The sequence below is a fragment of the Ctenopharyngodon idella genome, chromosome 16 (genome assembly GCF_019924925.1).
Source record: "Ctenopharyngodon idella isolate HZGC_01 chromosome 16, HZGC01, whole genome shotgun sequence".
Classification (NCBI taxonomy): domain Eukaryota; kingdom Metazoa; phylum Chordata; class Actinopteri; order Cypriniformes; family Xenocyprididae; genus Ctenopharyngodon; species Ctenopharyngodon idella.
In genome coordinates this window covers 26,696,608-26,723,873 of record NC_067235.1, presented here as the reverse complement: position 1 = coordinate 26,723,873, position 27,266 = coordinate 26,696,608, and the positions used below count along the sequence as shown (strand labels likewise).

At 38.0% G+C, this 27,266-nt stretch overlaps 1 protein-coding gene across 1 annotated transcript; it reads left to right on the top strand.

Annotated features, from left to right (window-relative positions):
* The first annotated feature begins 14,456 nt into the window (after window positions 1-14,456).
* Window positions 14,457-26,520, top strand: efna1b (ephrin-A1b). Its single transcript, XM_051866772.1, has 5 exons — window positions 14,457-14,752; window positions 23,857-24,152; window positions 25,011-25,076; window positions 25,188-25,289; window positions 25,456-26,520. The coding sequence occupies exons 1-5, from the start codon at window positions 14,655-14,657 to the stop codon at window positions 25,575-25,577; spliced, it is 684 nt and encodes a 227-aa protein (XP_051722732.1). The 5' UTR covers window positions 14,457-14,654; the 3' UTR covers window positions 25,578-26,520.
* Window positions 26,521-27,266: the final 746 nt, after the last annotated feature.

Sequence of the window (27,266 nt, the reverse complement as noted above, 5' to 3'; positions counted from 1 at the left end):
TACTTAAAGTCACCATGAAGTCAAAATTGACTACTTTTTCTTTTTTTAAATTCATGTGCCCCTGTAATCTTTAATCAAAGTAACCTCCCCTCCCCTTACTCTTGCAGCGACATCTCTTTTCTGATGATGTGTTTTCTGAGATCACAGCAATAGCAAATGACAACAATCCAACAATCCAATCAATTCCTGATGGACAAAATCAAGTCCCGCCCTACATTTTCTCATTCGAGAAGCCATTTCACTCAGATATGTTGCAATTGGGAAGAAAAGACTTCCATTTCATGCTGCCTTTAATGCATTAACTAATGTTAGTCTTATTGTAAAGTACTACTGCTTTTTTCAATGTAGAATCACGGATTGATTCTCACACATTCAAGGCAACTGCAAGATAAATCACACCAAAGCAGAGAAAAAGAGCTGTCAGTTGCAAAAACAGAAAATGCTGTGTTGCAACAATGGTATCTAACAATTATTGTACACAATGAGACTGAAATACTCTGAAATTAAGAAAAGGCCAGAAGAGAGAGAGACAAGGGTGAAAAGGTGAACGAGAAGGAGGGAAAGAGGACATGAGAAACCATGACTAGACCACAGAGGCTAGTGTGGTCAGAGCCTGGTGTGCAATACACACTTATTCTTTACCTCTCTCCCACACATACATAAATACACAGAGTGGATCACTCTGACACAGTTACTTGTACACCATGTATTAAAATCTACATTTTGTGTACTTTTTTGAACATGAGGGACAAAGCAAGTGTGAAAGTGCATGTAAAGGAAACTAGGTTGTCAATGTTAACGGATAAGATTAAATAAATATGTTTACAGGTGCCATTTTTTTACACTTTAATGCATTTATTCAATTTGATATTATAAAATTAATAGTTAGAGGACTTGAATTTGATTGGTTGAACAGCGTTCTTGTCGTCTCTATTATTAAACTAACAAAACTTAATATGAAGTACATGTGTAATATATCACAACAAAAAGAACAACTTGAATTGTTCTATTTATATGCTACTCTCCCACCATCTAGCTTAAAAATAAATGGCGAGGACTTGCCTTGCTGGGTCACATGGTCATAATCTGATATAGAACATGGAAGCACTGCATTGTGTCTACAACATAAACAGAGTAGGAGAATGACAGGAAAGAGAAGAAATTGTTGAATAGTTATTTTTGTGTTGTTTTTACGCACAAAAAGTATTCTGGTCGCTACATAACATTAAGGTTGAACCACTGTAGTCACATGGACTATTATAACAATGAATTTGCTACCTTACTGGGCCTTGAAAGATGTTGTTGCCTGTATGTGTAGTTTTATGACTTCACATTTACATATAATTGAGTACAGTAAGAGTTATGCACATTTGGCGTGCTGTCCGGGGGAGGGCTCCGAGCTCGGAAATTTTGGCCCAAACCCAGAGTACTCCCCCCTTGTGGTAGAAGTAGATAGAACTGAAGTGAGGAGAAGGGGTGGAGGAGGGATGCTGATGAACTGTCAGACAGTTCAGAACAGAGGTAAGTCTGCTGCATTTATACCTCTTTTCATGGTTGCATTGATTAACTGAATGCTCTCCACCTGAGCTAATTAGGTTAATTATCTGCACCTGTTCCTCCCGAACTTTGTTAATAAAACATCATTCAGATACCTCTCAGATTTCATCAAAAATATCTTAATTTGTGTTCCGAAGATGAACGAAGGTCTTACGGGTTTGGAACGACATGAGGGTGAGTAATTAATGACAGAAATTTCATTTTTGGGTGAACTAACCCTTTAATGTACATATTTTTATACATGAAGAAAATTTGTAATATATCAAAACAAAGAATAATTTAGGTTATGTGAACTCAAACTCTCCCATACTCATATATGCAGCAAATAGTCACATACAAACTCTTGCATGAGGTGAAGGGATTAATATTGCTTGTGTTTGGAACGACACATGGGGCCCTATCATATACCCTGCACAATGCGACACCAGGCGCAAGTGTTTTTTGCTAGTTTCAGCCTGATGCAGTTATCATTTTCATGTCCAGCGCCCACGTTGTTTAAATAGCAAATGGACTCACATCTCCATCTGTTCGCCCATGGGCGTGCTGGTCTGAAAACAAGGTGTGTTCAGGTGCATTGTTGGCGTGTTGCTATTTTGTGGCAATTGAAAACGACAAAAAAAATAATAATACTGCGTTTACTACCATTGACTTTAGACCAGGTTTTTGTTGGTCAATGGCGCAGTATTTTTTTTTTTTTTTTTTATTGTTATTTAAAAGGCACGTTAGTAATATACACCTATAGGTGGGTGCACAATACTCGTACACTCTGATTGTTACACACACAGGAAATCCAAGAGGTATCTGAACTACACATATAGGCAGCAACGTGATTGCACCTTTCAAGGCCAGCAGCACACAAACATTTTTAAATATTAAACATAAAAGGATTCCTCTCTGGAGAAGTGTTCAGTCTTTCCACTTGCAGAAAGCAAGCGCTACTGGCTTTTAAAGGGAATGGGAGATGAGACTCTGATTGGTTTATTGCACATTACACCCAAAACACACCCATTACTCATTAATGCTGCCTTCACGTGTTCTCGGAATCATCGTAAATACGAGTTTCCTAGGTAAAAACTGCACATGGACACCCTCCCATTTCGTAATTATGACTTCAGAAGTGGGAATTATCAAATTTCCAAAGGCAGCATAAGAGACTAGGTACAACCCTTTTGGACCATGCAACCATTTTTTCCGTCGTTAAACTAACAAAAGAGGATTTCGGACACGCCCTAAGCGCACCTGCCATGCACTTCAGACCATGTGCTTAGATTGTTAAAATAGGGCCCGTGGCGTCCAATTCCCACAATACAAAAAATTCCATTAGGAATTTGCCTAGTTCGTCCACACTGAGACTGTTTGTATCATTCATTTCAGTTTTAGTGCATTCCAGACAGACTGTCAGTCTGTGCATTGGGGTGAAAATTTGTGACTTTTTATGCAAATTAAATCATTACGCCAGTAGGTCTAGGTGGTGGCAAGTGACAACTTTACAAGTGAGTCAACCGATTTGTTCAAAACATGGATTCAAATGGCTATGTTTAATAAATGAGTCTTTGAATCATGAAAGCAACTGGAAATAATGTGCCTAAACTGCAGGCTAAGTTACTCAATATTAACTTGTTGTTTATTGAACTGTTGTATAAATGCAACACCAATTTCGATTAACCGCTTAATCACATAATTTTCATTCTGTTCTGTGTGATAGGCCTATGTAAAACTGAAACCTTTGGCCGTCCACACAGAATGCTTTTTTTCCCCCCATTCCACTGCACTGCTTTTGCCCTAGACTAGGGGTGGGCAACTCTGACCCTCGAGATCCATTTTCTTGCAAAGTTTAGCCCCAACTCTAATCAAACACACCTGAACAAGCTAATCAAGGACTTCAGAATTACTCTAAAGCTACAGGCAGGTGAGTTTGATCAGGGTTGGAACTAAGCTCTCAGGAAATTGGATCTCGAGAGCCCAGCCCTGCCCTAGATGGTGTTTGAACAAGGTATTTTGCAGCATCTTGCGCATGCTGCACTCTTTTTAAAATAAGTTCTGCTTTTTTAGATAATGCTGTTTTTTATTCCACTTTGCTGTGTTCCATGTAAATGAAACTATTCAAAAAGTCTGCATTCTTGAATAGTGAAAATAAATGATCATATTCTATTTGAAAAATATCACCCCAATATCATTAATAAAGTTTGAACATCAGCTGAAGGCCATTAGCATATACTTCTTAACAAGTGTAAGTTTAAATGCATAAATTGTGTAGAAAGTGTTTTTTATTATTGAACCATTGCAAATTTGTTTCATTTGTGCTTTGGGCTTTGACAAATGCAGAGGCTGTTGTGAGATGAGTAAAGAGCACTGCATAAATTTACGCTATTTGTCACCCACACAAATTCCCGAACCTAATAATTACACAAAGGCCTATTATTTTGTTTTCTTTTATCTAAAAGGAACTGAATATTTTCCCTTTAAAATGATTAATCATTATTAAACATTTTGGCAGTGCTAAATAGGCCTATAGGTCTTTTAAATGCAGTGGATTAAAATGGATTGATTTGTGCAGCATATGGCAAACATTCTTGAGCATGTATTTACAGAATATACTCTCATGTTACAACTGTTATGGAATGTGTGTATTTTTATGATACACATGTTCATGAACACACCAGTCACACACGCATGTAAGCGAGCATGTTTGAAGTGTAAAGCTCCACCAGGTCACGACCTCATGAATTTAAATCAGCCTTCGTCATTTAACACCTCACTTACAGTTCAGCTCAGCATCTACAACTGCACATAAAGCAGGAAGTACATCTAGACGTATGCATTTGGCAGATGCTTAGAGTGCGTTTAATAGTAATTGTGTTGTGAGAATCAAACGTTTGGCATTGGTGATGCTAGCCACATGCAATACCAATGCATCCTTAAAGGATTAGTCATCCAAGATGTTTGTCTTTCTGTCTTCAGTCGAAAAGAAATTAAGGTTTTTGAGGAAAACATTTCAGGATTTTTCTCCATATAGTAGACGTCAATGACTACCAAAGGGTTGAAGGTCCAAATTGCAGTTTCAATGCGGCTTCAAAGGGCTCTACACGATCCCAGCCGAGGAATAAAGGTCTTATCTAGCAAAACGATCAGTCATTTTCTAAAAAAAAATAAAAATGTATATACATTTTAACCACAAATGCTTATCTTGCACTAGCAATGTGATGCGCCATTGTCATGCGTGACATAGGGAAGTACCGATCCAGTATCTACAAACGAACGTGCAAAGACTAAGTCAAACCCCTTTTACAAAAAAAGGTAAAATTATTATGTCGGACGATTTTTTTCAATTTTTTCGCCCTACCACGGTACTTCCGCATAAGCATCAGCATGACCTTTCCAACGTGATTGCGTAATGCGTGGTGGATCGCAGAGCAGTGCAAGACGAGCATTTGTGGTTAAAAAATATAGAAATTTTAATTTTATTTTAGAAAATGACAGATCGTTTCGCTATATAAGACCCTTATTCCTCGTCTGGGATCGTGTAGAGCCCTTTGAAGCTGCATTGAAACTGCAATTTGGACCTTCAACCCGTTGGTAGCTGTTGAAGTCCACTATATGGAGAAAAATCCTGGAATGTTTTTCTCAAAAACCTTAATTTCTTTTCGACTGAAGAAAGAAAGACATGAACATCTTGGATGACATGGGGGTGAGTAAATTATCAGGAAATTTTAATTTTGAAGTGAACTAATACTTTAATATCGTTTTGGATAAAGGTGTCTTCTATAAATGCATAAATGTAATGCAACTAATTATGTAGTAGCTATCATTAATTCAGGTTTAAAGGCAGATTTGTGATGCCTGAATACACAAAGCTTTGGAAGCATCTGTTGTGACATGAAAAACAGAACATGATTATTTCTGATTCTCATTTCTATTCAGCATGTGCTTTCCAGTAGTGCTGGCATCTGACTGTATGACAATGCTACTTCTATTTTAATGCAGATACATAATCAGAAGCATTTATGGTTTTAAAAAAAGTGTGTCAGTGTGTATGCAGTTGTGTTCGTCTGAGTCATGGTGATGATTCTCTAAACAATGACTACACTTCAGCTCAGAGTATGATCCAGCATCTCTCTGTCTGCCTTTTTGTTCCTGTTATATCTTCTGTTCTTGTGTTTGAACATTACAGAAAGCCAAATATACGCATACAGTGATGTGTGATCATGAGTGTGTGTAAATTGTCACCCGTCGTGTCTCGCCTCCACAATAAAATCAGCCCATCTGGGGTCCTTGAATATGTGTCTTTCACTGCTGATGAATTGAGTGTAAACACGTGTTGAGTTGCTGAGACAAAGAGACCTGAGGACAGAAGACTGAAAGAAAATGTTGAGTTTAAGTGAGTCTTCATGGTGGCGTAATGTAGCATAGACTTTTTCAGAGTTCGTCTATATATCTGGCCATCTAGACAATTGTATTTCATGAATATTTTTATTTTTCTTTTTGGTGTAATTTTCTTGCAAACTTGAACAATCTTAAAGTCCCCCTGAAATAAAAATTTAAGTTTTTTAGCTTTTAGTATGAATATGTTAGCCTTAAGATTATGAATAAGCTAGTGTGTTCCAAAACAATGAAAAAAAAAAAAACATTTTTAGAAGATATAAGCATTCAAACTTACAGTCTCTCACTTCCGCTAAAATGGATCACAGATTTTCATGACATCACTGCAGACTTCAACTTCTCATTAGATCTTCTGTCCAATCAAATGCTCTCTACAATCTAAAGCGTCCCGTCCCCTACATTATAAATAGACGCTAAAGCTGCGGCTGAAATCAGTCACTTGTTCACACATTTACTATTTTCTACATGGTGAACGGCACATAGTGCACTATATAGGGGATAGAGAACGATTAAGACAGTGTAAATATGCTTTCTATTGAGGCTAATGAAGTCTGGTTTCACGTTATGTCACGCAAACCGCAGCGCACACAATCTGCTCCAGTCCAGAGACATGATAGCACAGAGCGGATCATATCCGCGAGTCGGCGCAGACCACAAAACATATCGGACCCATTTGAATTCTGCACAGAATGCTATATTTTGAAGTGATATGGAGGAGATTAGGAGGAGAAATGGATAGAGATTAGAAGGAAACTATTTTAGAAAAGGGGAGGAGCTGTTCGATATGTCCTGCCCTGTCTTCCTGTTTCAGCTGAAATTACGTCAACATATTGAATAATTCTGCGTGTTCCAAAGCACTTCAGTGGGCCTTAAGGCCGGAACACACCAAGCCGACGGTCAGCCGTCGGGCAGTTTTTGCTCGTCGGCCGACTAAGTTTTCTCAGAGTGTTCCGCACCGTCGGCTGAAGTTGGTCCTCGTCGGCTTTTTTTTGGCCGATTCGAAATGTTGAATCTGATCATTCTGATTGGCCGTTCAGCTACTGCCACCTGCTGGTACGGAAATGCATTTCATCTTGCGCAGGCGCAGAATGACGTGCTACTTGGCCGTCGGGTGTCGAGCGTCGGTTTGGTGTGTCAGGGCAACTTTGGACACAGACACTGCCGACGTGAGCCAACCCCGCAGTCTGCTTTCGTCGCCACTAGTTCGTCGGCGTCGGCGTCGGCTTCGGCTTGGTGTGTTCCGGCCTTTATGTAGGCCTATATACCGCTGATCAAAAGTTGGGGTCAGGGTTTTGTTTTGTTTGCTACTGAACTTTCTGTTCATAAAAGAATCCTGAAAAATGTGTCATGGTTTTGTCACAGTTGGGTAAACAAATGAAGAGAAGAGGGATCTATTGCAGTACTTCTTTTTAATAAACACAAAACAATTAAGATAATCCACACTGGAGAACTCTGGAGATCACATAACAGTGGTGCAATGCAAGACAAAAAAGTCAATCAAACTGAGGTCTAGAAATACTCAGGGATAATGAGGAATTGAACAAGAGACAGGTGGGACTAATCAATAAACTCATTGGTAACCATAGAAACAAATGAATAGCGAACACAAGCAAAACAGTGTCAAGAAAACCATGGAATTAAGGGGCCGTTTACATGACACCGTTTTCAACTAAAAACATAAAACTTTTAATGCATTTTGGCTGTTCATTTACATGACAACGGCATTTTGGGTGCCTGAAAATGCACGCTTTTGAAAACGGTCTCCGCGTAAACAACAAAAATGCGAATCTGTGGAAACGATGATGTGTCATGCACATACGTATTACATGTTCAGTCTATGGTGTTTCATTGCCATCTTATGGCCTGCCAGCAGAATACAGCGTTTTTAGTCATTTTCGCGGATGCGTGTGAATGGGGACAATGGTGTCATCTGTACTCAGAAAACTCAAAGGAAAAACTTCTCCGTTTTAAGCATATCGTTGTTGTGTAAACGTACCCTAAGACTAAACAGAACATAATCCTGACAGGTTTCCACAACATTAGGCAGCACAACTATTTTCAACATTGATAATAAGAAAGTTTTCTTGAGCACAAAATAATCATATTTGAATGATTTCTGAAGGATCATGTGATACTGAAGACTAAAATAATGGCTGATAAAAATTCAGCTTTGCCATCACAGGAATAAAAATTAAATTAAATAAAAAATTAAAAATAGTAAAATAGTAAACAGCTAAACAGCTAAATTGTAATAATATTTCACAATTTTTCTGTATTTTTTATTAAATAAATGCAGCCTTTGTGAGCATAAGAGCCTTATTTCAGAAACACCCCAAACTTTTGAACGTTAGTGTAAATGAGACATAAATTATAAACGTACAGGATTTCTTCACATAGAGCATCTCATATATACCATCTGTTTAGACAGGAATCACAACCCTATGAACAATACTCAGTTCTGCATCTCTGCCGCTTGTTTATTCTCATGCGCAGCCGACAGAAACAAGAATGTCATGACAACAGCACAGCCAGTGATTTCTGTTTCTCTACTCAGTTTCACAACTCAGTCAGTCAGAGAATTGTTAATGTGAAAGATTTTTCATTATGTGCTGTTCTATACTGAACAAAGCAGCAGCCAAGGACTATTTTGTCTATTTAGGAGCGATTATTCCTTATTTATATAAGTTTATTGCATAAATTTACAATGAATATTCCTAAAATCAGCATTGCTTATTTAATTTTTGTCATATTGGCTCCTAAAACCGTGTAAGTTGTGGTTGTTCAGACTTTTTCTGGGAAGAAATGTAGAGACAGGTCATCGAATATTCTTGTTTAAACATTTGGGGTGTTTTTGTACAATTTTACAGCCTGAGATTTATAAGTCAGCATTTTGTTTTATTTTTTCTAAAATACAATGGTTTAAGAACTATCCCCACAGGTCTGAGTGTGTTTATGTGAGTGTAACTGAAGAAAGACAGACAACACAGAAGCAAAATAACTGCTCTCTAAGATCAGAATGAGGAAAAACAGAGACTTGACAGATGACACCTGATGAAACAAGGAAAAAAAACAACAGCGATCAGATATGGATGATAATTACTGGTAATGGTAATGGTGGTGGTGTGTGGGTGGGTGTGTTTGTGTGTGCGTTTGTGTGTGTGTGTGTGTGTGTGTGTGTGTGTGTGTGTGTGTGTGTGTGTGTGTGTGTGTGTGTGTGTGTGTGCGCGTGTGTGTGTCGGAGGAGGTGCTGAAGAAGAAAGAGAGAGAAATAAAGACAAACTCTGGCATATAGACCAATCTTTCCTCTGCTGCTTTTAATCCTGACATGGTCCACATTCATGATAAAGCTTGCGCTTGCATAACCAAAACAAGAAAATTTATAATCACAACACTAAGCCTTCTGACCACCTCTAAATTTAGACAGGATTTTATGCAAACTGAGAGTGAGCAAGAGAAACATGCTTAAATAGACAAGAATGTGCCCGGAAAATATAGATCTGGCACCATGTGAGCCAGGACTGCCATTGGTGCCCCCTTAAAAACTGACACATTACACTTTTTTTCTAAAATAAGATTAAATATGACAAGAAAAAAAATCACACGTTCATGATATAAATGTAAAATGTGATGGCTCCTGATCATTTTTGTGATTTCCATGAACTTCTTTATATGAGTTGCAAATGACATAAAGGTGGCTGTAATAATCAAATTTTCACTTTAAAGCAAGCATGAGTTAGTTTGTGAATGCATGATTTCTACCAGTGTTTTAAAACACTTTTACCTGCAATAATTGTGCAACTTTATATATATAAATAAGTAAATAAAATGAGAAGGGTAAAATTTAATTGGCAATCTTTTGATCTTTCAGATCAAAAACAAATCTCATGTTCATTACAAGAGAAGAAAAGTTCAAGCATAGGTAGAGAGAATAAATGATATATGGTTGAAAAGAACATGGAAAATGAGCAATGGCTTAAACAAGCTAGGAGACATTAATGAGTCACATAATAAACATTAAGAGTGCTTCAAGAACCAAAGAAAGGACACATGGAGAAGCGACGAAGAGAAATGATTAGGAAGAGGCAGAGAAAATGACTGAACGTCTGTGCAGAGAATAGTTCAGTTAATAATTGGCCTGTGTTTAAGAGTTGAAACAGGAGTGTGCGAGTATGTGTGAACATCAGCTTTTGAACATATTCGTGGTCCTTCATTTGCCCCCTGTGAAGTAACAGGAGCTCCATTGTAGAGGAGTGTGTCTTCAACCAGAGCCGGGCCCACAATGCAGACCACCTGTATGCTAATGAAGGATCATCCCATTGTATCCGCAAAAAGAGAACAGCTTGTTGGAGTGTGCCGCAATGAGACAGAGTGTGACCAACCAGGGAGTTAAATAGAGTGACAGAAGTGTGTATGTGTGCCACGGGGTCAGACTGTGGTGTTTCTAATTGATGACCTCAGATGGAGGTCATACAAAGCAGGCTTTGGTTTCAATACAGCTTGCCAGATTCATTTTAAAACTGTTTCTCTGTATATGTGTCCACGTGCATGAATAAGAAATATTCTTATACTACATCCATTGAAGACCAAAAGTCTGAGATGTTGAAAATCTGAGTAAAACTTTTTAATTCAGGATTTAACACCAACTGTCATGTTATTAACATGATCTAAAAAATAAAGTGTAATTTCACACTTCATGAAGCTTTGAAGATTAACAAATCATTTGTTTTTGAATCAGTGGTTCAGAGCGCCAAAAATGATTTCAGTAACTTTGTTACGTCATAAGTGTTTTGAAACTTCAGTAGTTCACGTGACTCTGGCAGTTTGATACACGCTCCGAACCACTGATTCGAAACAAATGATTCGTAAAGCTTCGAAGCTTCATGAAGCAGTGTTTTGAAATCGTACATCACTAGATATTGTTGAATAAAGTCGCTATTTTGTTATTTTTGGCACACAAAAGGTATTCTAGTTGCTTTATAATATTAAGGTTGAACCACTGTAGTCACATGAACTGTTTTAAATATGTTTTTAGTAGCTTTCTGGGCATTGAAAAAGGGAGTGTTATTGCTGGTGATGCAGGCCTCACTGAGCCATCGGATTTTATCAAAAATATCTTAATTTGTGTTCCGAAAATGAACGAAGGTCTTACGGGTGTGGAACGACATGAGGGTGAGTAATTAATGACATAATTTTCATTTTTGGGTGAACTAACCCTTTAATGCAGCATCCGTTTTTTTCCTTCATAATTTGGCTTTCTGTAATTAATCGCGATTAAAAATGTGACAAAAAAATGTGCGATTAATTAGTTAATTTTAATCGATTGACAGCATTATTTAAAATATATTTAAAAAATTTAAGTTCTAATAATATTTCCCAATAGTACTGTTTTTCTGTATTTTTGATCAAATAAACGCAGCCATCATACATATTATTTTCTAACATCAGATCATTGTGGAAAGTTTCTTTGTGGCAGCAGTCCACATAGGTAAAACTGATTGATAACCCTATATGAGGAGTGTCAGGCTTTTTCCTCTTCTCTATTTTTGCACTCTGAATATTTAGTTCTCTAACTGTTGATTTTCTCCTACATGAACACCTACTCCGTTCTCCAGGTCATCCATCATTTTTGTTCATTTATATTATGCAATTTTCAAAGTAAATCTATTTTGCTCTCCATTTCTCCCTCTCAGTGTTTTTCTTTCCATCTCTCCCTTTTAGTGTTTCGTAATAGCATGTTCTCTATATGCCTCGGGGTGTATCTTAACGCAATGAAAAATAGATCCACTCCCATTTCTAACCAAACCCTTAACGGCTTTTACACCTTACCTAGGTCTTCACCTTTATCATATAACCACATAAACCCATCTTTTCCATATTTGATCATAGATTCATTAACCCACCCACTTCAACCATTTCACAATTTCAGGAACAAGTGTTAAACGCTATTAGCAAAAAAGTAATTAAGTCACAGTAATTATTCACTCAGATGAGGCCTAGAAACCAAAACATTGTATAAATAGTTTCTGCAGGTGCCCGAAGGGCAGACACAGCTTGAAGCGTGCAAAGGTTGACCAAAGTTTGTCAATATTATTATTGTTGCCAGTTCTTTTGTTGCATAACTATGGAGCTAATTTTGCATGTCAGGCAACTAACAAACAAAGTAAGTGTTCCATAGAGATGCATTCGGCTCTGGATAACAGCTATGGGCTTGTTTCACGATGAGGAATAAATACATTTTTCATGAGGTATTTCATCATTCCCATCTGAAGTTAGAAGCTAATCAAAGCTGTGAATAATTTTCTTTGTTGCACAGATGAGATCTCCTGAGCCCATGAGGATATGCATTAGCAACTTGACAGCTTAAACGCTAAATTAACTCTAAACAGCACTTCATAATGTGTTGTTATTAAATTAACCATCTTCTCATTTTTCATCATGAAAGCTTTGTTGGGATATCCTGCAAGCAGTTATACCTCGCTAAATGACTCTGAGGGCCATTGAAATGGACACACTTTGGCTGAATGCTGCAATAACAATGAAGGAGCACTTTTACATACTAACATTAACAGGACATTAGAGAATTTGTGTTGTACTGGATGCAGGGTTTCCAGGCTGAATGGTGAAGCCGTTTACACCTTGATCGCTTTGTAAAGCTGCAGTCCGTTATTCAAATGTGGCCTTTGTTCAGCCACCGTTCAGAACGCTGGACAACTGCCCATTCACATTCATACACACACAAGTGGACAGTATGGCCCAACAAATGCTAAACAGTCCCACACAGATCTATCCACACTTTATAGACAGCATCGGCTACTGTGTAGGAGGAAAGTGAGAGAACAAAAAAGACAGTGTGTACAAGAGCAAAGAAAAGAGAGAATAAGGCTGAGAGGAATTTCAGCTTCTGTCATAGACTGTGATTGGGCTCAGTGCTCGATGCCAAGCCCGGCTGTAAAGGGAAGCCTGCTGTGGGTAGATCTGTTCCTGAACATTTGCTCCGAGCTCTACCTCCTACGCTGATGGAGCTCATAAGCATACTTGATTCTGCAATGCTCAGACTGAATAGTCAAAAACTTCATCCATAATGTCCCTGTTCACCTGGCGAAGGTGACGCATTGCTCTCAAAGCAGACGGAAAAGCACCCTCACCTCACTCATATATACACACTCAGCCTTGACTAATCGTCCCAAACTGAAGCCTCCAACAACATGGAACATGCATGAACCTGCCCAGCCCTGCCTAGCCCAGCCCAAAATAGTCCGCAGGTAGACATACTATTCACTCGGCTCACCTTTCTACCCTCAAGTCAAAAAGACCTGGACATAAGTGAGGATAATTGCTCTCCACTGGGACCTCAGGATGAGTAGCCAGGCCTGGATTAGAGGGTCCCCCCTGTGGAGGTGGGATGAGGGGGAAAAGCCCCGATGACTGTAGTGCTGATGTCATAATACCGTTATCAGGTGAAAAAGGGGATTTTAGGGATTACAATTTTTTGGATTGATACCCAGGAAAAGCCTGCTTTGTTTGTCATTCTACACAATGCACAATTTCCAAATGTAATATTTCATAACTGAAAAAGACTGCCCACACCACGGTAAATTACTCAACTTGCTGTCATACTGATTAATGCGGAACAGGGATATATCCAGTAAACAGGATTTCATACGCTAGTGAATGTTGCAGTTTCAGGCTTGTATTTAGGAAAACCTAAAAAAAACAGTAACACAATAAGAAATTGAAAATAAGAAACAAATATATAATATATAAACACACAAATATTTTGCTATTGTTGCTATAATCAGTGCTATTATAGTATTTTTTATATACTATAGTTTTTATTGAGATTTAGATTTTTTTCAAAAATATTTTCAGTTTTTACTTTAATTGAGGTTTCATTTTTAGTCATTTTGTGCTTTATCATTTTCATTTTTTTAATATTACTATTTAGTGTTTTTATTCCAGTTTTAGTTTTTTTTTTTTTTGTTCAGGTTTAGTTTATTTATTAATTTATTACCAGTTAGTAATTCAGAGCTACAACTGATTTCAGTGTATATATATATATATATATATATATATATATATATATATATATATATTCAGTATATATAAATATATAGTGTATATAAAGTTTAGATTCAGTTAGACAACTACATTTTAATATTTAAATATTCGTTGAAGCTCTGAATTAACTGGTAATAAACTAAAGCTGAACAAAAAACTAAAACTGGAATAAAAACACTAAGTAGTAATACAAAAATAACGAAAAAGACAAAGCACAAAATGACTAAAAATGAAACTACAATTAAAGCAAAAACTTAAAATATAAAAGAAAATCTAAATATCAATAAAAACTATAGTATATAAATAATACTAAAATAGCACTGATTTATGTGTCATCTGTTCACTTGAATTGACAGCCTGTGCGTAGAGGCGTGTCGGGGAAAAAAGCTTCCATGTTTTTTTATTGGCTGCTTGCGCTTGAAAGGCGTGGCTTAAATAGCTGATTGATAAAGGGAACTGAGCGCACATTTCTCCAGGCTTTACCGCGACTGTTTCTGCTAGAGACTCATACAAACCTGTTATTCAAGCAAACCGAATCATTAAGCGTTTCAGCGATTCTTGCACTGCAGTAGTGCACATTTATATTTGCATCTTCAACGTGCAAAACAATCTTTTGCACTCGTATATATTGCTTTGAAGAGCATTATATCCCGGACTCAATGGATGTTCTGTGGCTGGTGTGTCTTGCGGTGAGCGTCAGCGCCTGGTACGCGTCTGCGGAGCGACACAGTGTTTACTGGAACAGCTCGAACGCAAAGTAAGATTTTACTACATACTCCTTTGTTTGTGTGAAACCTTTCCGCTGTCTTTCCCACCTTTATATAAATCATTTTGCCTTTTATATGATGTAACTCTTGTTAGTATTCTTCTGTGATATCTGAAATCTCTGCATAGTACACTAACACAAGCTGTCCAACTAAAAGCCTGTATGTAAACTAGCCATAAAGTACGCAGTATAACGTATTATATGCTCTGCATTAACAGTCTAAATAGTTTAACAAACCTATAGCGGCTATATCTTATTTTATCTGGTGTATGCAATGTTTTGTTGCAGTTTCTCGTTATTTGCTCCACTCTTTTCATACTGTGGGGAACGTAGCATGTTTAGATAAGGAAAACGCATAATTCTACCATTTGACTTTTTAACTTCTCAAATTATTACCCTGGCTTGCAAGTTGTGTTAGTTCAAGTTGTTTATGCTTTCAGTTTAGTTATCACGCATTTAGTTATCACTTCATTGCTTTGATTATATCTGCCTCCAGTCTAACCTTTAACATGTGTTAGTGAATGACATGATCATTTTTGTATAAGAGACAGCAGCTGGGCAGAGAAGTACATGGAAAGAAACCAGACAGATGGACAGACAGATCAGCCTAAATATATACACACACATGTTAGTTTTACTATAGGCCTATTTGTGCGGGCATCTTATTGACAGACATGATATTTACCATACTGTATCCTTCACACAAACCTGTAGATGTACAGCAAAACATATTTTTTTTAGTAAATATAGCCAAACTTTTACAGATACATATAGAAAGCAATAAATAAACAGACATGAGCACACTGGACTAATATATCTAGTAGTAGCTTGCGCTTTTTATGGGAGGTATCTTGTTACTCTTAGTATGATATCAAGTTGTTACTGTTACAGTTTACAAATCGGGGGTTGTATAAACCCTAAAGCACTTAGATGTGTGTTTCATCAAATGACTGCGATTGTACTCTCACCTTCTAGTGAGGAAGGACAGGTCATCATGCACTTTAGAGAAATCAATACGAATGACAACAATCAGAGCGATTTATTACGCTTTTAGCAGGAAACTCAAGAACAAGAAAATGGGCTTTTGGTGGATATCAGAAGCTTGTTGGTTGTAAAACAAAACCTTTGACTATGTGCTTGGCATCTTTTCCCGCCTTCTCATTGTTGTTGTCAGGATTTTTCACGTACACAATGATAAACCTGTTGTCATAAAAGTTAACTGGTAATAAATGAACTGAGTTCGTGCTCATAGTCATGACCGATTGGAAGTTTTCGTGATGTCACAGGTGATTCACACCGTCTGTTGTGATTCAGTTGGCTTTCAGTGAGTAATTTATCAATGTCGTAGTTGCGCAACATGAGTGTACCAGCTTTAACCAGACACGGTCTCAGAAGAGCCTGGCTCAGTATCAGCCAGCAGAGAGAGAGAAGCAGCAGCTGTGCCTGAAGACAGACTGGAGGAGGGATAGCTTCAAGAAATCATGTAATAGAGACCATACTCTCTTTTTAGGACCTGCTGTGAAAAGAATGAGGCGGAAGAGAAAGTGGAGTAATAGGAGCTGCTTGGATTTGGGTATAAAAAAGAAGAACTGGTAATTTGAGTTAGAGACTTCAATGGAGATGGAGGGGATTATGTGGCAGCAGTCTGGTGCATGGACCAGTCCCTAATCCCAACATGGTCCACATCCATGAAAAGGGTTGCATAACCACAACAAGAAAATTTGTAATAACAAAACGCTAAGCCCTCAGAAAATCTCTACATTAAAAATCTGTGCGAATCTCTTCTTTTAAAGCTCTCGTTCTCGCACTCGCACTCATACGCAGTGACCATGACAATGTTGCTTTTTTAGCACTGAAAAGGTTAGAAACAAACGCCCACACATCAAAACTAGAACTGTAAATATAATCCCTTCTTGAGCTGGTCATAATCTGGAAGGTGTGGTGGGATCTTGTGTTTTCACTTCGTCTTTTTCCAAGATAAACCTTTCTTATTAATCTTATATTCTAAGTAAAAAGAAACAATTTGCCTTAATCAGATTTTCAGGTTTCTCCTTTTGCTTTTCTTCCCTTTGAACGACCCCCATCAAAGCCAGTGATTGTTCAATCAGCCCTGTGAAACTCAATCAGTTAGTATGTAAGTGGATTAGTGAGGCTCGGCTAATCAATGCCAGATAGGTGTTAAATATTAATTGCCGTGATCATCTGATTCTACCTGTGGCGTAAAGGCGTTTGCACGCAAACAAACACAAACACACACTAGACTGTTTTTGTAACCGAGTGGGTGCGAGTGAACGGTAATGATTTAATCTCCTACACGTGGCCTTTGGCAAGCTGATGCTCCGGTTTGACGGGTATGTGCGTGAGTCTGCGTCCCGAGGAGACTGGATTTTCAGGTCTGGATTGACATATGGACGTTGTTTTTGACGGTCTGTTTTTGTGCTCCTCGCATGCCTACGCTTGCACACTAAGCGCGCTGAAGGGGAAGTACACAGTCTCATCATGTTAGCATCATCAAATCATTACACTTGCCCTGAATCATGTGTTTATTTTCGCATACATGTTGTCATATGTGTTACCTCGTCAAAGTTTTGCTGGCTCGCATGCAGGGGGAATGTGCGATTCGGGTATATTTAGTAGACTGGGATTCCTTCCAGCAAACATGTTGCTATACTTGACCTTTCAGCTGTCCACTCATTGTCCACCCCATTTCCTCTTTGTCCATCTCCTCCTTGCCAGATTCACTTTGTTTGATCTTTTACATGTATCAGAGCATTTAGTGCTGTATTGTCTTGAGGAGGAGGGGAGCAGACAGATCAGCGTACATATCCAGACAGATTCCACAGACAGGCTGTAAATCTATCTTCTTTACCCCCCCTCTTGTTCTCTGTCTCTGGCTCATACACACACGCAGACACGGCCGGCTACGTAGGCAGGTCTGTAATCTGTGAAACGGACGGTTCAGCCTCAGATTATACGTAGATGTGTGTAATCTGGCTGGAACACATTCACACAGAAATCACTGTATATATTTATAGACTCCAGTGTAATCCAGTGCTGTATAATCCCGCTTTACACAGAAATGGATGTGTATGGAAAATATAATCCATAATTCCACAAAGCATTATAGAACGTTCTACCACCTAGGGGGCTGATTGATTATGAAACCATAGCTTTTTCCGGATCATTTCTGTTGTTTTTCTGCAGATTAGAGCTCCATTTTAGGGTCTCAACTGGTTAAGTAATGATGATTAATAATGAGCGGAAATAATCTGTTGGTCTAGTTCAGTTTTTTTTTTTTATGTATATAAATGACTCTGGGCCTGTTTCATACATTTCTTGGTGTTTTTCACTCAATTTAACCCTTAACGCCCTTTATTCTAAGCTCTTCCTCTCTTTTCCTTATCTCCAGCCCAGACTTCCTTACTATGTCTCTTTATATGTCCTTATACCCTCCTTGCTCCATCTTTCCATACACTTTTTTTCCCACACAGCCCCCTTTGTCTATCTTGTTCAGTCCCTGATTACTGTTTTGATTCCCACTGCCCTGTTGAGTTGGAGTTTTCCTGTTTTTCTGTCTGTAGTATGCTAGATTGCGTAATTGTCGGCGTAGTAAAGTGTGTGAGATCACAAATGTAAACAAAAGAACCAGTTTCCTGGTGTTACTTATTTACCTCAAGTCAAGCATCTGTCTTCAGTGTCTTTAGCAGCTCACTGTCGCCACCTACAGAATGCTTACAGTACTTGATGATCATTTTCATTTCTCTTAGTGACTATATTGTTTTATTTCACAGGTACTTTTTGTGATAAAGGTGCTGACTTTGAATAAAGCTCACAGTATGCTACCAAACAACAAGCTAGCGTATCAGCAGGCAATTAGCATCCATTTAAAAGTGAAAGAGAAACGGAGGAGGGGGAAATCAGGCATTTGTAAGGAACGGACTGAGAAAGATAGGACAGGGGGATGGGTGACGGGTTAGAGGTCAGAAAGAAAGAAAGAACTGTTTCTCCAAAAAATTAGCCTGAATGAAGAGGCCCAGGTTTATAATGTGATTTTAAACATAATAGAGAAAGAAAGAGGGTGGAGAAGATAGAGGAAGGGGTGGGGGGGGGATGGAAGATAGAAAGATAGTGTGTGTGTGTATATATATATATATATATAAGATATATATACAGACCGGGGTGGAGCAAAAGGACATTGATGGATGGGGTGAAATGTTGGTTGTCTGCTCTAAACTCACACAAAGTCTCACTGATATAGACTCATATCCATATAATCACACATCCTCCACTTCTGCACGATACTGAACAAAATTGTGACATGGTGTACAATTATTTTAAAAATCAGTAGAATTTTCTGTAAGGATATTATCCGTGAAGTTTACCGACATTTCTTTTAACCCTAAAACACAACACAAAGCGATTCAAAATACAGGTAAAACACCTAAAATTCCTTCATATTAGCACAAAAAATGGACCCTGTTTTCTTAGTGTATGTGAGACAATCATTTATCTCTGCTATCTGCATTGACCTAAAACTTTAATTTTTCATAACTCTAAGTATTAAAATATTAAGCTATTGTGATTTGTACATTTGTGATATTTCAGTAAATACAATATTATTGTGCAGCCCTACCCCCACTCCCTCACAAACATGCATCTGTATCCCCCTCCCACCCCCACTTTAACCCCTGCAAATGGGCCATATTGGATGGGTCTGGTGCTGGTGAATAGCAGCGGTGTGATCCGTGTGCTCAGTGTGATAATCCCTGGTTTGGAAGAGCGGATTAGCTGGCTGGCATTCCGACCCGTTCCGCTATGGCTGGGGTAATTACCGGCATGTAATCGACGAGAAGGACAATACAAGAACATACTACTCGGAAAGAAAGTGAGAGAGCGGTGAGGTTAAAAAGACTTAGTGGTGACTTAGCACCTGTCAGACTTTAACAGGACGAAGGCGTAAGACCGAGACGTCTTTGTACATTATACTTGTAGTGGAGAAAGAAAGCCAGACAGACACAAATAGTGTGAAAGCTTCATGTATGTGCTTGAACAGACAGGTTTTATTACTTGATAGTGTGAGAACAAGCCACTAAAATAGGATCATAATACTTGTCATGACAAGCAGCAGGTCTTAAAGGTTTTCAGTAACCGAACCCTGAACTGTGTGTGTGTGTGTGTGTCTCAACTGCTGACAGCGAGTATAGTGCAGTTGGCAGTGAATACATCTGTTCTGAAGCACACAGCACTGACCGTCTCTCTCTCTCTCTGTGTGTGCGCCCTGCTGACTCGGTAAGGGTGTGTCTGAAAAATCTGACCCTGAACTTTGACATTACTGACCCGCCTGACAGTTATAAACATTCAGCCAGAAGTGAAAGAGGGGGAGAGCAGACAAACGGGGACAAACATGCATCTGAGAGCAAGTTAAACTTTAGTTTTACATATAAAGTAGTTTTTTATGTATTTGAAAGTCTGTTATGCTCACCAAGGCTGCATTTATTTAATCAAAAATACAGTAAAACAGCAATGTTGTGTATTATTACAATTTAAAATAACTGTTTTCTATTTTAAAATGTAATTTATTCCTGTATTGGCAAAGCTGAACTTTCAGCAGCCATTATTCTAGTCTTCATTCAGTTTTGATTAATTTAATGCATACTTGGTGAATACATTTTATTTATTTATTTCAAAAATAAAAAGACACTTGCATAAAATGAAGACTCCAGTCATATTAGTAGCCTAATAATTGCTGTTTTATTCTACACCGAGCGCGTCGGCTCAAGTGACCAACCTAATTAGTCTGTGTAAACAAATTACGGAGTGCAACTTTAAACCCAGACTCTTTAAGCCCACACACAAACATTTAAACACAGGCTCCTCTGTGTCTTGTGATAAACAGATGAGTGATGTGGCCCCCAGGGGCCGCAGGTACAGACACTGCCCTAAGTCGTGTGACGTTTACATGGAACCGTGCCCCTCTTAAAACAGCGTCACTCTCACGCTCGGCCCACCACAGAACAAAGTGTCACACGGGAAACAGCGGGCACAGCGGCGTTTGAAGTGACCGATCACTAGGAGGAAAAGCACAACAGAGCTGCTCTGTGATTGTTTGACATATCAGCGGCTGGCCTTGGATCAGCTCAGAGAGATTAGATGCGCATGGGAATCATAGTGTGAGGGCCCACCAGACCCTCTCGGTATGAAATTAAACTAGAGATGCACAGATAAGTCAATTATTATCTGATAAATGGCCAATTAATATTATATACTATTTTGTCAAAATAAATAAAACACTACAAACTAAAATAATTTTAAATGCTATGAGAGTATTTGGGCATTACAACATTTCTAATGTACAGAATGAAAAATAAATTTGATTGATTTATTTTTATATTTAAAGAATATATATTGCATCACAACAATGTACAGTATACAGAATTTCTATGAATTTGCTAACTATTACATTAACGTTCTTATAATTGTCATAATAATATTTAATGATATAATAGACCTAGGCCTGGTTTCACAGACAGGGCTAACCAGGATTAGGCTTTAGTTTAATTAGGACATTTAAGTATCTTTTATAAATGTGCCTTAGAAAAAAAACATTACTGGTGTGCATCTTGAGACAAAACAGTGGCACTAACATATTTTACGATATGTCAGTGCAAGTTACTTTCAGTTAAAACAGCTCAAACATGCATTTTAGTCCGGGACAAGGCTTAAACCTTGTCTGTGAAGCCGGGGGATAATGTTTAGTATTAAAATTATTTCCCCATACGTGAATGTAATGTTCCATGACATTCATCAGCAATATTTATGTATATTAGCCAATATGATAATATATCTTATATTAGCCATTAACCGAGATGGTACCAATATATTGTGCATCCCAAGGCAAACACCTTGGTGACCAAAAAAAGACTAGACTTAGGATGATGTTTGGGGGATGAGTTAATGACACCCAATTTGTGGTGTTGTCTTGATCTTGCCACCAGGTTTCAAACAGCAGCAGATCAACTGCTTCAAAGGGACTTCAAAGGAAGTGAGACAAGGCAATCAACCAAACAGTCTAGTTCTCAAGAAAAACGGAGCAAAACTGAAACCGTTCACACTGATTTTTGTTTTAGAATCACTTTGACCAGCTGCATATTTAGCATCTCATCCACCCTTACTTGGTCTCATCAGCTCTGGTTTGTTGATTGGCATATTGAATACACATAAAAAAACACCGCTTTCCCACACAGAGAAAAGTCAGCAGGCTTAGCAAGGCGTACACCCTGTCTTTTGAACACGCTGCTGATTAGAAGCTGTGCGAGACTGACTCTAATCTCTGCATTAAGCAGCGCTAATGAACGCAGTGATGTGTATGTTTACCCCCCATCTGAATAGACCGCGAGGCTGTTTAGACAGGTCGGCTAATGCTTACCGCAGAGGCACAGTGGGAAAGAGAGAGATAAAGGGGGGTGGAGTGGACAACGGGGGGGCCCGTCAGGAGCCTGTGTGTCTGTCCGTCATATAACCACGGCTCCCAATGGCAACAACAACAAATACATGTGCCAAAAGGGAGAAAGTGATGGAGCAAAGGGCATGCTGGGGGGGAAAGAGACTGCCTTGTGTTTCGTTGGCGGTTCACATGAGGGACGTGTGAGAAAATGTTATGGTAATGTGATTGGGTTTGAAGATTTTGGGTATATGGAAATGTGATGTCGAAGAAGTAACAGCAGTCACAAAGCTAATCAGCCAATCAGATACTTTATGTGGTTTGAACAGTGGTGTCTTATGGCCACTGTGGGGGTGAATCTATTAAGAAAATATTCAGATGTGTGTTATTCAGAAATGTTAGACAAATTCACAATAATAAATCAATGACAACATGAAAGCAAAGACACAGAAAAAACAACATACAGAAAGGCCTGTGGATTTGTCATTTGTACATCTGGTAACAGCAGCAGGGAAGCTTAGATCAGACGAAAATGAGAAAAGCAAATGAGACGACAATAAAAGGAGAGACAGACAAGAGAGGAGGCTGTAAAAACACGTAGAGCCAATTCAAAGAGCCAGTCTGTCTAAGCGGCTCCATCTCTGTTACCAAGAGAACAAGGAAGAGGTTGTGATGGATTACAAAGTCAAAGGTTTTTAAGATTTCACAAAAAAAAAAAGCTTTTACAAAATGCATTTTAGAACTGTCAAAATTAACATGTTAACAAAATATGTTGAAAATATGTTTAAAAAAAGTATAATAATCTGTCTTGAAGCAATATTATTGCTTTAATAAGTAAGTAATAAATCTGACTTGAATTGAAAATGTTAAAAAAAAAAAAAAAGTATATATTTTCCAGATATTATGCAAGTAATTTGCTTTGGCTTCAGTGCTTTTGTTATTTAACCACCTTTTTTTTTTTTTTTTTAATGTCATTAGTTAATTTTTATAGCATTTTGTCTATTATAATGTCATTCTGAATATTTATTTCATGCAGTCTAAAAGAGGCTTTGTACTTAAAAATGTACAACAGCTGTTATATTGTAAAATATATTGGAAAAGGGGTGCCCCGTAAGAGGTTTCTCTCAATCATATTTGGGTGTCAAAACGTTAGCTGAAAAAAGGAGATTCAAGTTCATTCTAAAATGAAATAAGTGGACAGAAAAAGTTATAGAGGTTTACAAAACAAAGCAAAATACGGATGGAAATCAAGTCAAGAGAAATGGATTAGAAGGAAATCTTTTCATGAAGGACTTGAAGAAAACAATTGGAACATTTCCCTATACACTCCTTCACCCAATGTGACACCGAAATGCAGACTAGAAAGAAAAGAAAAAGAAAAGAGGGATTTTACAGGGTGTTTCACTCAAATAAAAGCAGCAGGTGAAGGGTGAACACTAGTCACTCACGCATGTGCATCAGGGTGTAACTCTCACTTTTGGTTTTTCTGATTATACTTGCCTGAGGCAGTTTCGTGTCACTGTTTCTGTTTGTTTGTGAACATTAAGTTTCTTTTTTGAGCCATTTTAGGTGTGTCTGTGTTTAGTTTATCAGTTTTATAAGTTGACAGCCATTCATGGATTTTTATTTATTTTTTTATTTTTTATTTTTCCAGTTTCCTATGGGATGATTACACCGTGGAGGTCCGCATTAATGACTACCTAGACATCATCTGCCCTCACTACACACGTGGCGAGATCCCATCCCAGGAGGCCGAGCGGTACGTGCTCTATATGGTGGAGCTGGAGGACTATGAGAACTGCAAGCCACAGTCCTTCGACCAGCTGCGCTGGGAGTGTTCCAGACCCTTCGCTCCTCACGCACCAGAGAAGTTCTCTGAGAAGTTCCAGCGCTTCACTCCCTTCACTCTGGGCAAGGAGTTCCGCCAGGGAGAGAGTTACTACTATATTTGTAAGTATCCACGTCTGCATTTGTGAAAGTATGCAAAAACTCAGCACACATATTTGCGCAATTTTAGAACCATTTACCTCAATTAAGTGATGGTGTAAATCACTTTAAACCAAAAACTTGATCTGTTCATTTATTCAAAATCTGTTTCGCAAAACTGCTTTACTGCTTATTAATATTTGAAAACTTAAGTCCGCCAAATCAAAGTGCATGTGGTGCAGTGTTGCCAAGTCCGCAGTTTTCCCTCGGAATTGGACTACTTTAACTGTGTTGCCGTGGGTTGTTTTTCATGTCCGTGGGTTGAAGTGACCCAAATAACGTGATATTTAGCCCCTGGAATACTAATTTTACAGGGGAACCCCACCAAAAAACATGGATTTTACCCCACGGGACGCAATTTTTACCGGAGGATCCCCGGAAACGCGATTGGGCTAGTTTTGGGCTAGCTTTGAGTGTTTTGTTGTGAATACCTGGCAACCCTGATGTGGTGTGACCAATAAGTCAGAAGAAAAAAAAACATAATGTGCAGAAACAAAGCAACAATAAAACTCATAAAACAGGAATGAACTTCGTCATGATGTCATGTGGTGTGACTCCCGAAAGCTAAATGATATTTAATTAATAATTCAGGAAATTTGTTAAAAATGTTTGGGTTTTTTTACGTTTTAAAAATATATTTAAATTATTACATTTTAATTATTTTAACTTTTGAAAATAATTATATGTACACTCACTTATCCTTATGAAACCAACGTAAATACAAAATGCCCGTATTATCATTTATTAGCACATTAAATTATTTATTATTATTTAATTATAGTACTTCAGATTCCAATTCTAAATGTTCTTTGTTTTCTACAGCCAAACCTCTTCACCATCATGGGCAGGAGTGTTTGAGACTGAAGGTGGATGTAGTTGGACCTCATGGTAAGTCATATCAGTTCTTCACATTACCAACTAGACATTTTTGCAATCTTTACTGAATTACAAGGACAACCGAAGCCTTACTAACAGCCCAACTATATCATTTAATTCTAGGTTCCAAGAACAAGAACAAGAAAAAGACAGTTGAGAAGGAAGATGAGATGGAAGTAAAGGCTGCTGGAGGAGTACATAACCCATCAAACAGGCTTCCAGCAGGTGAGAACTTCTCATCTGTCACTCTTCTCTTTGCTTCTGGCAGTGTGTCCATTTGCTTAAGAAAAGATGTGGAATTTTTAGACTTTCCAAGCCAAGGTGTTAGAGTGACTTTACGCAAGTTACACGGTCACGAAATGTACTCATCATCCTTCTCTTCTACTTTCAGATGACCCTATTGCCATGATCCCAGTTGTGCAGAGGAGCGTGGGCAGTTCAGGCGTTCGTGTGGCACCCGTCTCAAGTTTCGTCACGTTGATCTCTATACTCATCTTTCTGCTCCTCCACTGAGCCTGATATAAGACGACTTTATGGACGCTGGTCCGTTAGGACACAACAGACTTTAAAGCCGGTGCTGGTTACCGGCTCTGAAAATAGATTTTATACGAAGAATTTTTATACAAACTGAAGTTTTGGTGCTGGTGTGCAAGTTGCTGAGTGACGTGTTTGTATTTGTGTTTGTGAGAGTGACGTGACCAGAGAAAGGTGTTTTTGAAGAACCTTCTCTCTTTTTGAAGAGTATTTATCGTTCTACAATTCTGTTCCCCCATCAGCTCTTTTTATTTTACTTTTGTAGACCATATGTGCTCCTGATTCATCACAAATGTATTTACCAATGTGATTCAGAACAAACCTTAAAGTTTGGAGAGCTGTAACCATCAGCTGTATAACTGGAATTGTGATCACAAGAAAGAACAATAGGCTAGATGTTGTGTTTGATAGAGACCTTTGGTCTACTCTGCTGATTTGAGCCAGAGATCACAGGATTTATCTTAAAACTGACCCTGACGTTGCACCTTAAGGAATTGATGTTTGTGCATATAACAGTGTTTGTAAATCTTGAACAGTAATCGAACAGTTTCCTGTGTTTTGGATCTCGTGTTGCTGTAGTTTCAGTTGGTTTCTGTGATGTAATGTGAACACACCCTACAAAATGTACTGGCATTATGTTATAGATGAGATCAGATTTGTTTTCATTCATAACATTTGGTTTCGAACAGGAATGATTGGTTGTGCTGTTTGTGAGTGAGAGAGAGAGAAGCTGGCCTTCTGACAGAGAGTACGAAAGGCACAATTCAAATGGTTTAATAAATTCTCTCAAATAAGTTAAAAGAACAATTTCTTTTGTAAAAAGTTGTTTTTTACTGTATTGGTTTATAAACTTGTACATAGTTATGTAAAAATGTACATACTGAGAGTTATATAAAATAAAGACATTTGTTAATTATGAAAATGTGTGAAATGTTTTTTAATAAATATTGTTTATTTGATTCAAAGAAAACATGTGTTTTGGAGCAGCACAGACTTTCTGTGGAATTTGTTGAGGCCTCAGAGTAAAGTTTAACACTGTCAAAACACCATCGTCAAACTTTCTTCCTGTCCTCATTCATACCCTTTTCATCTTTTTCCTGGCCAGGACTTCACAGCTTTTAACCAAACATTCAGGTGGGGTTGAGATGAATGAAAGAAGAGAGAGGTTGCAGGGGGGAGAGTAAAGTGGCACTTGGGTGCCAGGACGTAACTTGCGCATTTTCCTCGGCGCTCTCAGCTTTTTCTTTGACGTTTGAGAACATTCAACACAAGATACATCTTCTGTATTTAACTAAACATGTCAATGAAACATACATGACTTTTTTTCCATTTTCTAAAGATGTTCACTCACTATGTAGCCTAGGTGTTTCTCAGCACTGGCTATTTTTGCACCCCTGGACTTTTAGAAAACTTGTTTTATATTTATATATAATTCCGAGAGGAGAATTTTGTCTTTGGAATAAAATAACAGTCTCCTTTTCTTGTTTTGTATTGCTCTTTTGTCATTTTCATAGCATTTTATGTTTCTTAAATACAATTAATATTTTGACAAAACATTTTCATAAGGGGTCAAATTGTGATATAAATTATTTTTACATTATTGAAAAATGATATTAAATTAGTTTGTTTATGGTTTAGATCACATTGTATGGGTTATTATTTTGAATT